The 13,679-nt window shown below is 52.1% G+C and overlaps 1 protein-coding gene across 2 annotated transcripts in view; it reads right to left on the bottom strand.

Moving 5' to 3' along the window:
- Positions 1 to 13,679, bottom strand: part of ZC3H3 (zinc finger CCCH-type containing 3) — a 119,806-nt gene that overhangs the window by 37,447 nt on the left and 68,680 nt on the right. For both annotated transcript variants that reach the window (XM_084282630.1, XM_084282629.1), the window contains one exon: positions 4,562 to 4,755. In XM_084282630.1, coding sequence (XP_084138756.1) covers positions 4,562 to 4,755 — 194 coding nt within the window. The remainder of the gene's footprint in view (positions 1 to 4,561; positions 4,756 to 13,679) is intronic.

Raw genomic sequence — 13,679 nt, forward strand, 5'->3', positions numbered from 1 at the left:
TTTTCTTCTTTTCCTTAATGATCGAGCCGGGCTGAGGCGCATCATCTGTAAGGGAAGACGCAGCCCGTGCAAACGGGGCTGCTCCTCTCCATGCATCACCCGCAGCCGACGCTGCCTGCTCCGGCGGTGACGGCGAGCGCTGGGAAGTGATTGTTGTACCTAACCCAGCCGGGAGGCTCGGCGCGTCTCTCCGGAGGGAACGGGAGCTGTCATGTTCATTAAATGCATGATTACAGCTATGATTAATAGCAGGGGCTACAGCCTAACTACTTTTTTTTTTTCTTTTTTTTTTTTTTTTTCCCTTTCGCTCTGAAGGAATCCGCAGGCGAGCAGCGCGGCAGCCTGGCTCCGCTCCCTCGTTTTTTTCCGCGGCGCCTGCCTCTACCCACTCCAAAATTGGGATTTGGGGAGCAGAAAAGGGGAAAAAGGAACAACCCAGCCCTGCCGAATGGACTCCCCAAGCGCCAAAGGTGGTTAAAATGAGCGGGGTGGAGGCTGTGCCCCTCTGCCAGCACCTCCTCCATAGTCTTGATGTTTTTCCCCGGAACACAAACCCAGCTTTCAGCTCTTGGTTCCCTCCCCGGTCTCCAATCCTGCTCCTCCAGGGGAGGATTTCCCCTGAAATCCTTCCAAATTGTGCCTGGGAGCCAAGCTCAGTGCTCCCAGGACGTGGCATGGGGTGCACGAGGCACCCAACTCACGGCTCCTCTCACCCCAGGGCTCCTCCTGCACCAAACGCGCGCTGAGCAGGGCGCTCAGCACCTTCCTCCGCGTTCGGGTCAGCCCCAAATATTGCAGAGGGATTATGATTATTTATGATTAGACTAATTATGACCTGCTTAATTATTTAGGAACGACTTCAGTGCTCGTATCGGGGGTCCCTTTATCGGGACCTCAGCACCACTGCGGTGGAAACGTGGAAAGAAGCGTGATGTAGGTAATTTGTTGGGTTTTTGTTGGGTTTTTTAGTTTGTTGTTTTCATTTGGTTTGGTTTTTTTTTGGGGCCGTGTGGGTACAGAGATGCCATTCGTTTCGCCGGGTGCTGAACCGAAAGTTTCGAGGCCAGCACCCGGTTAATTTATTTCTTTAATTAGCAGCCGTTTAAGCGGCTTCTAAGCGTCGCAGGCGATCAGCACTCGCGGCTGCTGGGGGTGATTTATTTCATCTCCCCGGACGGCACGAGCCCTCTGGAAGGGAAAAACGTTAAAGGGGATGCGGGAGAGCAGCTGGGCACGCTTCCCCTCCCACCCCAACAGGATCGAGCACGTCCCTGCTTCGGGCGTTTGGTTCTTAACGAGGCACGCTCAATTAACGAAGCGTTTCGGCGCTGTTGCGTGACCGGCTCGGCGGAGGCGTGGCGAGGAGGTTGGAGAATCTCCCGAGCTCTGCACTTCGCGGAGACCAGGTCCTAAACCCGAGAGGCTGAGCTAAAAGGGGACGAGGATTGAGCAGTCCCCAAGCTAAAGGGGTTGGGCTCAAAAGGGACTGAGGGACTGAGCGGTCGGACAATCCCAAAACCAAGGGGTTGAGCTCGAAAGGATCCGAGGGATGGCACAATCCCATATCTGAGGGTGTGAGATTGAAGGGACAGGGGGATTGAGCAATCCTAAAGGCAAGTGACTGAGCTCAGGAGGGACCAAGGGATTCATGAATCCCAAACCCAAGCCATTAGGATCTAAGGGGATATGGGATCGAGCAATCCCAGCCCCAAGAGATTGAGCTCAAAGGGGACGTGGGATTGAACAACCCCAGCCCCAAGGGATCAAGCGCAAATGGGACATGGGATTAAGCAATCCCAGCCCCAAGGGATTAAGCTCAAATGGGATATGGGATCGAGCAATCCCAGCCCCATGACACGGAGGGCGCATTCTTCCCCCAAGCCCCCAGCACCGTTGCCGGCTCGCTGAGCGTTTGCCAGCAGGGATGTCGCTGCCACGATGGCAGAATGGGGAAACTGAGGCAGGAAGAGCTGTTAAGCACCAGGATGGAGGGAGGGAACGTGTTGGGATTTGGGAAAGGCCCCCCAGCCCCGTAGGGTTGAACACGGCTGTGAGTTTGGGAAATAATTCGCTCTCCTGGTGTCAGAGGCACCGCCGTGAAGCCACCGCGGCGGCATTTAGGGCGCACATGGCGAGAAGCTGAAGCTCCTCTTAAAGCTCCACTGCTGGGAGCTCGGCCGTCGTGGGAGAAGAGAGGGATCTCGAAGCCTTCTGAGTTTATAAAAAACAAATAAATCCAAAAAAAAAGGAAAATTTGATGCTAAATAAGACCTTAACACCCGAGGAGCTGTTGACGGCCACGAGCATCCCTCCAGCAGGCAGAGCCAGCGCATCCTGACAGCCACCAGCACCGTGAGCACGAGCTGCTGGCTTTTCCAGGCATCCGTCGAAGTCGTGCAGGGGAAAATTTCCCCACGGGAAGCATCTGAAAACCCGCTGGAGTGAGCCCACATCGCAGGCTGCAACAGCTCTGCCCCCACGGCAGCAGCTCGTGCCCATAGCGGGGTCGGGGCTGCTCTCCGGCCCGTGTCAAACCTTCATTTTGTTCCTGCTGCTTTCAATCTCCTCTCTGCTCGTTTCTTTATTGCTTCCCCTTGCAGATTTGTCGTGGAAACGCTGTGGCGCCGGGACCTTTCCCCCGGTTTCGTGGAAATCCTGGCAGAAACGGCTACAACACTTCTCCAGGCTCCCCAAACCGGAGCCCAGCACCGATCCCACAGCCCAGGGGCTGGAGGCACCGGTTCGGGGCTTTATGGTGTTTCTGATTGCAGCTGGAGCTCAAAAAGACAAAACACCAGCCCAAGAAATTCGGGTGAGCAGCAAAATTATATCTCACCACGAGCAAACTCCGAGTTATTAAATTGTCAGGAGCCTTTCCCACCTCTCTGCCACCCCACCAGGCAGTGTCTGGCACTGGTCTAGCTCCAACCCTCTGCCAGAAACCCCACTTTTCGGGGTGGTTTTCTGCCAGAAACAGAAATGTTTCTCATTTCTCCAGCCCAGAACTGGATATTTACAGGCAGGCTGAACCCGTCAGCCTTTGCTGAGTTGCCTAAGCTTGAATTTGCCGTTTCCCAGTGGCTGCACAGATTTAGGGACTTCTCCACGCAGATAAATGAAAAAAAAACACCAAACACAAAAAGAAAGAGGTCGGAACAAGGTTTTTCAACAAGGGATGTGCAAGATCCCTGTTTGGGAAGGGCTTCCTACGAAAGGTCTCACCTCCGTTAAAAGGTTTCCCATTTTTTCATGCCATTTCCCCCATTTTCCTACAATTTCGCTGAATTTAACACGTCCCCCGGCAGCACGTAGAAGTCTCCAGGAGCGCTCCGAAGTGCCTGGTCCCGTGGAAAAGCAGCAGGAGTTCAGGGATTCGGACACTTCGGAAAATCCCATCCCAAAAAAAAAAAACAAAAAAACAGACCTCGCTGACCCCAAACTTTGCTTGGTCCACGACCAAGCGAGATTTACGCAGCCTTTTTCCAAGCCTCCCAGGGCTGATCCTTGCCCACCCTCCTCCAGACTCGGCCCCAAAGCCGAGCTCACAGGCAATAGGATCGCAGACCCCAGGAGAAGCCCTATGGGTCTATTTTCTCCCCCACTCCCCTTACCAGCCACGTGTGAGCATCGGGGGAGTTATTTACTCTCTGTTGCCTTTTGCTCCTTATTTTTTTCACCGTTTCCAACCTTGCCGGAGCTGCTCAGTCCTCCTGCTGACGGCATTTTTGTTTCCCCTCCCTCCTTTTGCCTCCAAACCCTGCTTTTTGTGGGTCTGTTTGATGGAACCGGTACCCAAGGGGTGCCAGGAATAACCAGTTTGGGAGCAAAACCGTTTGACCCCAGGTAAAAACTCAAAACCCACTTCAGGAGCAGCTCGAAAACCCGGTCCTGCCTGAGAGCTGCTCTTGAGGTGTCAAGCACCGGGGGAGCTAAAAGACAAATTGAATCGAAGCTCAATGGAAAGCCAGGAACTGTGTCAAAACGCCTGCTCCATCCTCAAAACGATCCTCCCGGCTTTCTTAGGTCAATATTGAACGGGATTTGATGAGCACATCAAATAGATTTAACCTCGTGGTGCCGTCGCGAGTTGCCCAGGACTTAGCGATCCTTACTGGGGTTGGAGAAAGAAAGCGTAACGGGGTGTCTCTAAGCCCGAGTTAAAGAAAAACTATGTTGTCTTAACTCTTTCCCGAAGCTTTTGCTTCTTTTATATTATTTTTCTGCTATGAACTGCTGGGGGATGCCCCGTGGCAGCGATGGGATGCCCAACGCCGTTGGGTTGGGGCTGTCCTCTTTCCCCTGCACCCCGCAACCCCAGCAAGCCAGGTGCTGAACGAACTCCGAGCAAGCAAACTCCGAATTCCGCTTCCTAAAAAGCTGATTTTTTTCCCCAAAAAACACTTCTCGGGGTTCTCAGAGAGAGGAGGATCCTCTCAAATCGGGGGAGGGCGACGAGCCGCAGCCACGCAGCCTGGGGACGAGCGGCTAAAAGCCGACGCCGGCACAAAGCTGGGGTCCTGCTGGTTTTGGGTGCGCACCAGGAGAAATTCTCGCTGCTCACCTGCTCTGCCGGGGCTCTTGGTGCTCAGATCTCTGCCCCGGCTGGGGGTGCTGGAGGTTTTGGAGAGTTTGTTGGCCGACACGCGGTACATCACCCCTCCGATGCAGCGGTAGCCTTTGCTCCTCCAGCCCAGTGGCACGGGCTGGGATTTGGTGCCCTGCGGCGAGGGGCGCGCTTGGTTTAACAGCAGGGACCTGTAGGAGAAGGATAAAGGCACGGTGAGAACAGATTCGGGAAGATAGCACGAGGAAAAAATGCTTTAGAGAGCAAAAATTGGTGGCAATCCCCCAGGGGAATCGGTGGAAGAAGCCATGGGTCCGTGGGACCTTCCCAGAGCTTAGCCAAGCTTTATGGAGCTCTAAAGGCTTGGATGTTCTGGCAGCTTCACCCCAAGCCTGTCTTTTGTAGGGTTTTTACCATGTCCTTGCATGGGGTGAGCTGCCCTAGAGTGCTGCTGGTCCCTGTGTAATGCCTGGAGGGGATTCCGGGACCCAAATCGGACCCTGGAAGCTCTGGGGACCCTTTTCCAGCCCCGCAGGTCCCCGTAACGCCACCAAGGGGACACGATCCCCCTCCAGCTCCGCAGCGATGGGGCAGGAGCTGTGCTACAGCCCCAATTTTTAGTGTCACTGGGACAATACCATCACCACGACGTGCTCAAGCTGTCCCCAACGGGCTAAGGACACCTTTGGGAATTTCCCAAGCGTCACCCTGGGGACAAATCCCTCCTGGCCAGGGCTCCTCTGCCCCCAAAAACCCCAAAACCCCAAACCCAGCTCCCCGCACGACCCGCAGGGAGCCCCCCACCCCCAGCTGACTGCGGTACAGATGCCGTTATGCAAACAGAGGCGTTGCAGCCCCATCAAATCTACGCCGAGATCAGTCGCCTTCGCCATTTAGCGCTAATCCAAACAGTAATTTGTTTATGCAAATCAGAGCCCTAATTTGGTATTAGCACAAACTACGCTCGTAATGCTATTAGGGGAACGTATATAAAGCGGGCATTAAGCGGCGACTATCTGTAAATTAAGGGCTGCTATCCTATCAGCAGAATGCAAACCCCGGAGAGCATTACCTTTAAATGAACATGTGCCGCCAAGAGAAAAGGGAATTGTAAAACGGAATAGTTACATTTCTTGGTGCTTAGTGTGACAGCCGATTCATTTAATAGGGCTGTTGCCACTGGCTACCGAGCCGGGCGAATTCCTGCCAGGCGGAGAGGTGGGGATGGGGACCTCGCAGAGCCGTGCTCGGGGCTCGGTCCCCGGGCAACCCCTTTTCTTGCTCCGGAGATGAGCAAAGAGCCTGAAATTGTGCAAAAGCAGCAGGAGAAGGCGGCACCACCAAGCTGAGATTGAGCACTTTAGGTCCCGAGGGCTTTCCCCAGCTCCCCGCGTCCCCAGATTTGCAACGCTCCAGCTCGCAGCAAACCTCGGCACGCCCCAGCCCCATGGAGACCCCAAGAAAATCTCCCTCAAGAAGCTCACACACATCTCGCAGAGCCCACCCCAGCCTTCCCGAGGGAGGAGGAGGCACGGGATGCTCGGTGCTGATGGGTTTTGCGCTCCCGTTGTGCGTGCCATTGAGCTATAAGCATCGGTCCCCTACAGACCTGCACCCCTGTACTGCTGACGCGGGTACATGGGATCGTGGCAAGGAAATTTTGGTATTAGCTGCCTGTAAAAAAAACAGCATCCTGTAAAAAAAAAATCATTTCAGCTCTCTGCAGCCCACCAGCAAAGTATATTCGAAGGTCTCGAGTACAGGGAGGTGCTGCGAGCAACCAGAGCATCTCCCACGCCGGGCGCCCTGCACACCAAGCACAAAATTCCACGCAAAGAGGTTTGTCTAAAAAACCTGGAAAATGGCTCAAAAGTGACCCTCTGCAGGCCGCTGCCGTGACTCCGGGGTGTGCTGCAAACCTGGATTTGGGTAGAAACAGAGCGTTTTCTTGCTCAGAAAGATCCGGCTGTATCCCTAATCCCCGCGCGCACGCCGCATTAGGGGAACGGTTGGTGACATGAGGTTTATTTACTTCAATTTCAACCCAGAAAGCGCAGCACGACACCGAGGGAACCCTACTGATGGAGACACGGAGCCCAGATGTTACCATATTGCTCCTCTTCTGCCTCGGGGTCTGCAGAAGATAACTCAGAGCAGCGCTCCTGCGCCCAGCGCGCTTCTCCAAAAAAAAAAAAAAAAAAACCAACACATAATTGGGGTGCAAAATAAAAGGCTGGGGGAAATCCCTCCTGGTTTAAGCAGCAGCCCAGAGCTGGGGTGGTCACAGCCGTAGAGCATCAGCCGCCGTTCCCACTGTTCCCCCAGACCCTCCAGATATTTATTTTCTCACTTTTCCACGCTCACTCGAACCGCTGAAGTGGCAGCGCGCCGCAGCGGCCCCCGTTCGGAAGTCCCCGTTTTCTCGAGAGTTATTACCCGCTGGCATCTGACCCCTCGTATGTGAGCAGAGAACAAGCAGCTGCCGGCAAACGCCAAGCAGCAGGAGCAGCAGATTATAAAACATGTTAGACTTTTTAAACCAATATTAGAAAAAAGAGGAAAAAAAGGAACAAGGCAGCGCACCGGGAGCAGAGCGGCGACGCGCGCAGCAGGACCGTGGGGCCCACGTCCCTCCCCTGCAGAGAAATTTCAAGGATTTCTGCAGCTGAAGGCATTGCCTTCACCCAGACGTCCTCCAATTTGCATTTTTGAGGGAGAAAAAGCATCTGTGAGTCCCACTGGACCGAGACCTGACCCCACAGGAGGCTTGGCCACCTCTGCTTCCACCCTCTGGCGGATGGGGCATCGGAGCGGGGACAGCCCTGGCACCCCCTGGTTCCTCGCCTGGGAACTCAGTGCTAAAAACTCAAAAAGGTAATGGAGAGGAGGAAAAAAAAATAGAAAAAAACAACTCAAAAGGAGTTGTAATCTGCTCCAGTAACCTTTACAGCTGTTTCCCCTGCTGGAGACAGACAGACGGAGCGAAAGGCGCCAGGAGGTTGCAGCACTGCTTCAGCAGTTTTATTGTCCGTCCTCGCCCTGCTTGCAAAAGGTACGGCCCAAACCTTTGCGGGGAGAGATCCCAAACCCCAAAGTACCCCAGGCTGGGTACAGTGTTTGCCCTAAACTCCAAGCACCTGCCCTACTCACTCCATGCGAGCACACGGCAGAGGAGATGCCACGGTCCTGGAGATGCCTCGCGGGGACTTTTGGCTGCTGAACGCACGCGTTAGGGTGAGCTCTGGCCACTTCTGTTTTTTACTTCCAGAAGCCCTAGGCCATTCAGAACTGAAGGTAAAATATGTTCTGTAAAGAAACCTCGCCGGGTAACCTTTGCCCGGGGAGAAGAATGGGAAAAAAGGGAATTGGCCAAGCAGACGGAAAGCCGCGACCGCTTCAGGTGCTGCTCGCACGCGGTGGCGTCGCCCCAACGTCCTCGTGCCACCAGCATCGCCTTCATGCATCCGAGGTGACACCTCGACCTGGGGACGGCCACCGCTGGGCCGGGAGAAGGGGACGAGGCCTCCAACGGAGGGCAAGGAGCCTGGCAAAAGCCCTCGTCGCTTTTCATCCCCGGCGGTGTCACGGCACTCGGCTGAATTGTTACCCTAATGGAAAGGACGGCCTTTGGAAATGAACTGTATTGAGAAGAGAGGATAAAATTAATGAGATAATAGCCAGGCCAAGGACCTGAAGAATACGCCGGCCCTCGACACGAGGGGCTTGTAATTCCCTTTCTGCAGCACAAGCCCTCGGATCTAAAGAGTTCTCCCGTCCATCCAGAAGACCCGCTCCGGCAGGAAATTTCATTAACGCTGGAAAATAGGAAAGGTATTAAGCGTGGATAATGAAGGCCAGAGTGTGAACAGTGCCTTAAGATAGTCTTCTTTCTAGCCTTTGTAATGGGAGGCATGAACTTTCCCTTCAAATCCATTTCTAATCCATTTGAAATACTACAGCAAATTATCTTCCCTTCAGCCCGAAAGCGGCCAGCCAATTTACTCCGAATAGAAGTGACAATGCTACAGAATTTATCGCCATAACCTTGACTACACAAGGTTGAGGGTTGTCTTTCCCCCACCCCGGGGTGGACAGGGGAATGAAAATTTTTAATGAAAAGGGGGTAGAGGGACACTATAAAAATGTTTTAAAACAGCGTAGCGGCTGTTGGGGGTCCAGCGCCCACACCAGGGCCAGGCTCGACGGCGAAATCTCAGCACCTACACTAAAAACGTTACGGGTGCAGGTCCCGGGCTAATAAAAACTCTCTGCAGTTGGAGATTTGGGCTCTTCCATGCATCCCTCGAAGCAGCAGAAACTTTGTCCGAGTCCGATGATTTCACGCAACCTCTTCCTAAATGCCCGTCTTGACCAAGTCTTGACTTTCTTCTTCTCTTTGCCGTGGTTAAACACCGAGCGGCCTCTTCGTGTGTCTTCTGCAAGACTTTCCAAGTGCTCTGAAGCCCATGTCTCATTTTTTCCAACAGCAAACCCAAAGCGAGAACTGGACCGAATGAGGGAGAAAAGGGGAAAAGGACTCAGCCAGGCAATGGGAACCCAACGGTCAGCGGCTGCGCAGCTTCCAAACACGGCAAAACTGCCGAAAATTGAACAAAACCACCAAGATTTCAGCCAGGAGCCACCACGTGACACAACTGAAATGCACTTCTCTTAAACAAAGACCAATAAAAATAAAAAAAAGGGAGATTTCCAAGCCAAAATCTTGGGAAGTGAGGTTAGCAATCAAGGACGATTCACCCCAGAGCGCGGCGGACGCTCACATTTAACACCCACATGCAAGCAGGGACAAGAAGATCTCATCCAAACCCCCAGAAGCAGGCACGAACCCACCTATATTCGAAACACGAAAATGCCTGATGCACATAAATCTCACACAAAACCGAGAGCAGGGGAAGAGCATCCCGACGGCGTTTCAACCAGCTGAAACGGAGAGGATTTCTCGGAGCTAACGGCAATACAAGTGCCTCTTACAGGATGGTTTTCTTTTACTTCTGGATATCTTCTTTAGGCTTAGCTTATTTTTATTTATTTATTTATTTATTTTTAAAGTAATCCTTACATAGTAAGAAATCGCATTTGCATGCTGGCATTTGAGGGAAGAGCGGATCACACGGGGGCTGGGCACGCTCCGGGGTCTGGCGAGGCAGGAGGGGCAAAGCACTGATCTGGGAGAAATGGTGGAAAAAAAAAACACAGGACCCTTCTTCTTTAGCACACAGCAAAAGAAAATACAGGATTTAGGCTCCGAGTGCTCTTCAAAATGTGCCTCTGAGCTTCAACAGCATTCCCCTTTGGAAGCCGTCCCCATCACCCGCAACATCTCTATCCCCAGCTGCCTGCTGCTCGTGTACCTGCCCAAATCTGCAGGGAAAAAACAAGTGATTCCATTGAAATGTTTGATTTTCAGGATATTATCAACGTTATCGCTTTATCTTCTTAAATTCTTCTTTATCTTCTTACAAGTAAAAACGTGAATACTCAAAGAAACGCTTCCTATTTCAAGACCTAACTTACAAAAAGAACCTGATGTGGGTTATTCGGATAAGTCAATTGAAAAATGAATATTTGAGGTTGAAAAACTGATTGCAAATTGAAAAGAAAAAGAGCACACGTCTTCTTCCAGTATACAAATATAAAATCCACTAGCTTTCAAACCGTAGTTACCGGCAATACTCTAATTGATCTGCAAACAAATCTCTATTTTTAACAACCAGTTCTCATTAAGAAATTTGTGCTCAGAAGCTCGAGTCAGCTTCCCGTGCATCCAGCACTTTTCAGGTAACCCAAGGAACGCTTTAAAAAACACCTCGAGTTGAATTGAATCTGAATTTCCATTCACATACACCTCAATGATCATCTCCAGAAAAAAATAATCCAGCACAGATCTCATTTACCATTTTCAAACCCTGAGAAAAATCACGAACCTCGATGAGTGCCTATTAAGCCACGTAATTGCCTAAATAAAGATGTGCCCACCTCATAAATCCTCCTGACTCGGGAAGGAAAAATAGTTGCGCGTGCGTCGTAACAGTTCTCAACCACAAGAGTAGGGGTTCCTCCAGAAACACATCTGGGATTAAAGACGTGGAATAAAAACAGATAATATTAAACCAAGGGTTTCCATCCCGTGGATTTCAATCCTGATTAACCTCAGCAATTAAATCAGCGTGAGCTGCGACGGTGCCACACAGCCACAGGCGAAGAAGGGTTGACACAACGGGGCTGCCAGCAGCTCTCTGCGAGCCACCAGGACCATCTGCAAACCACACAACTGTTTAATATTTTCTCCCTCTATTTAAAAGCTTTGGGCTTCCACCGCGTGCTGCTGCCAACGCTGTTATCAAAGCTATCTGACTGGATTTCTTCTTCGCTGTTCAACCCATGGCTTGAGCCTGCAATCAAAACCATCACGGTCATTTTTATGGCTTCATGGCATAGAAGAAACATTTGATTTATACCCGCAAAGCAGGGCCGTTGGTGGCTTTTTGTTTGTTTTCGTGTGGTTTCCCCATCTTCCAACCTGTCCTAGATGTGAAACCTCCTCCCAGCCCTTGCACAGGATGAAGAAGCTCCCTCCTCAAGCAATTTCACTCCGAATTGCTTCACAAGGGACAAAAATATTATTCTTGTGTCTTCCCAAAGGGCTGTAAAACTTACGGCCAAGCTCGTGCTAAACTGATGGGGAATACTTGCAAGAGTTGAAGCTTTTACAGTTTTTCACCCAAAATGAAGTTAAGACTGGAGTAGCCACATTGATCCTTGTTTCAAAGACAGGACCAGGCCATGGGATGGCGAGCGACGTTTTGGAGCCAGCAGCAGAGTGCGGGCACTGGGGCAGCACCAGCAAGAGCCAAAACCTTGGGAACTAAAAGCTTTGAGGACAGAGGTGGGAGGAAACGCAGATCCCAAAGCCTCCATCCCCAGGAGCCATCAGGTAACTGGGGAGCAGCTCCAGACAGAGATGATGATGGCACGAACCAAGGAAGCCTTCATTTTGGGTTGGGAACGGCTGATGGGAGAAGGGAAGAAGCACCAGATGCTATTTAGGGTTTCTTACCTGTTCCCAGCATCAGCATTTGCTCCTTTTTCCCCCACTCTTTCCTCTGGACCCTAAACCCATCGGCTCACCCTGCAGCCAGTTTGGGTACGGACCCACAACCGGGAGCAGCCAACACAAGCTCCCTCCCCACCAAGCCCAACATCACCCCAAGCAATCAGCAGCAGCTCCCTCTGGGCTGCAAAACCCATCCAAAACCTCAAGTTTCAGCCAATATTTTAAACACATTGTGTCTTCCCTCACCACCCACACAGCTCAGGAGAAGAGGCAGAGGCAGAAACATGCCCAACACCATAAATCCTGCTCCGAGCTGGGGATTAAAAACTGGAGCATTAGGCCTGTAAAAAAAAGCCTAATTAAGGCTGCAGAAGGAGATACAGTTTGGGCTCCACGTGAGCCACGGGCAAGCCAGGAGCTGGCTCGTGCCCTCCTTTCCCCAGGAGATCCAAGGGGGAGCAGAGGGAAGTCCTACGCTGCCCTTTCTCCGGAGCCTTGGCTGGCCACACACTGTAATCCCACGGGATTTATTCCCATTTCTCTCTCAAATGCCTTTCAGTCCCACCTTCCCTTTCATTTTCACCATCCCTTTCATTTCTCTGCAGCTCCCAAAATAAAAAATCACAGCCAAGGCACCGAGCTTGGCAGCCCCGCGGCGCGCCGGGCACGCTGCCTTGGCCGCAAGGCAAGGGAAAGCCAGGAGCCAAGGAAGGCACTTAAATCACTCCAGGATCTCACAAAACGTAGAGAAGATGCTGTTATCGCCTTCAAGGAGCTTATCGCCGTGTTAGGGACTGCTCTTCTTCCTGCCCCAAATCACTCCCGTGTGCTAAATGGCTGCTATTGTTTGCAGCCCCATTCATCCCGGCGCTAAAGATAAAGAGCCTGGAGAGCGCGGAGGAAAGCATCTGCCTCCGTGCTGCTGTGCTGAGGGATGGGCAGGGAAAGCAGGGATGGATCAGGCCCTTTCAGGGCAGTCTGGTTGTGGTCAGAGAGGGTTTGAGGTGGAGTGCTTGGAGGGTTCGAAATCCTCGCTGTCATCGGGCTCACGCCGTGCTCCCTTGTTGCCCATTTTCCAGTTACCCAAAGCCCGTTCCCTTGCTCCTCCAGGCAAGCAGCTGGTGGGATGCTCATGAAGGGGAGGTGAAGATGGGGGTCACAGCACCAAAAAAGGCAGCACGGGTCCTTATGAGAAGGTTTGCTCCCGTGGCTTCACTGAGCTTTGGGCCGGGAAGCAAGGAGGAAACCAAGAGCTCTGGGCCGGGAGCAGGTCCATGCACGGCCATCTCCTCCTACAAACATCCTCCTGTAAGAGCAAACTGTGATCAAGGTGAAACCCAAGGCAATAAAGAGAGATTTTAAAACAAAGGACAAAGGTTTGCTGCTTAACTAACCAAGGAAACCAAACGAGAGCATCCTGCACCCCTGCCACCGACCCTAGATGGCTTTGAGACTGCAAGGGTGCACACAAACCACAATCAAACCAATGGCTTCAAGCCATGGAGGATCATCACCTCCCCTTTGAAAGAGGTGTAAAAGTCCCAGCTTTGGTTAAATCGGCCCAATTGCCTGCGTGGATCAACCTCAGACAGATGACAGGGTCGTGGTTTAGTGGTTTAGTGATAGGGACATGCTTTAGCCATGGGTAGTAGGGTGCTGGTTGGAGCAGATATCTTGAAGGTCTTTTCCAACCTCAATGATTCTAGGATTTGGGATCGTAGAATCATTATAGGGGCCATATCTCACCACAGGCAAAGCCTCACCTGACGTTTCACCCCTTTTTTTTTCAATGGAAGAGCAAAGAAAGAGCTGGCGGGCTCTGCGCTGACGTCTACCCCGAGGCTGTATCCACTTCGGGTGTCGCTTGTTGGTCAACAACCGCCAAGGAACACCGGAGAGGTTAACGGCTTGAGCAGCAAAAAAAAAAATAAAACAAATTGAAAGGAGCAAATAACCTTTAATGTCCCGTGACATGTTCAGCCTCCCAACGACTGCATTTCCTCTCCAGACCCTTCATTTCCAACGATTATGCGAGACAGC

The sequence above is a fragment of the Netta rufina genome (genome assembly GCF_964035555.1).
Source record: "Netta rufina genome assembly, chromosome: 2".
NCBI lineage: Eukaryota > Metazoa > Chordata > Aves > Anseriformes > Anatidae > Netta > Netta rufina.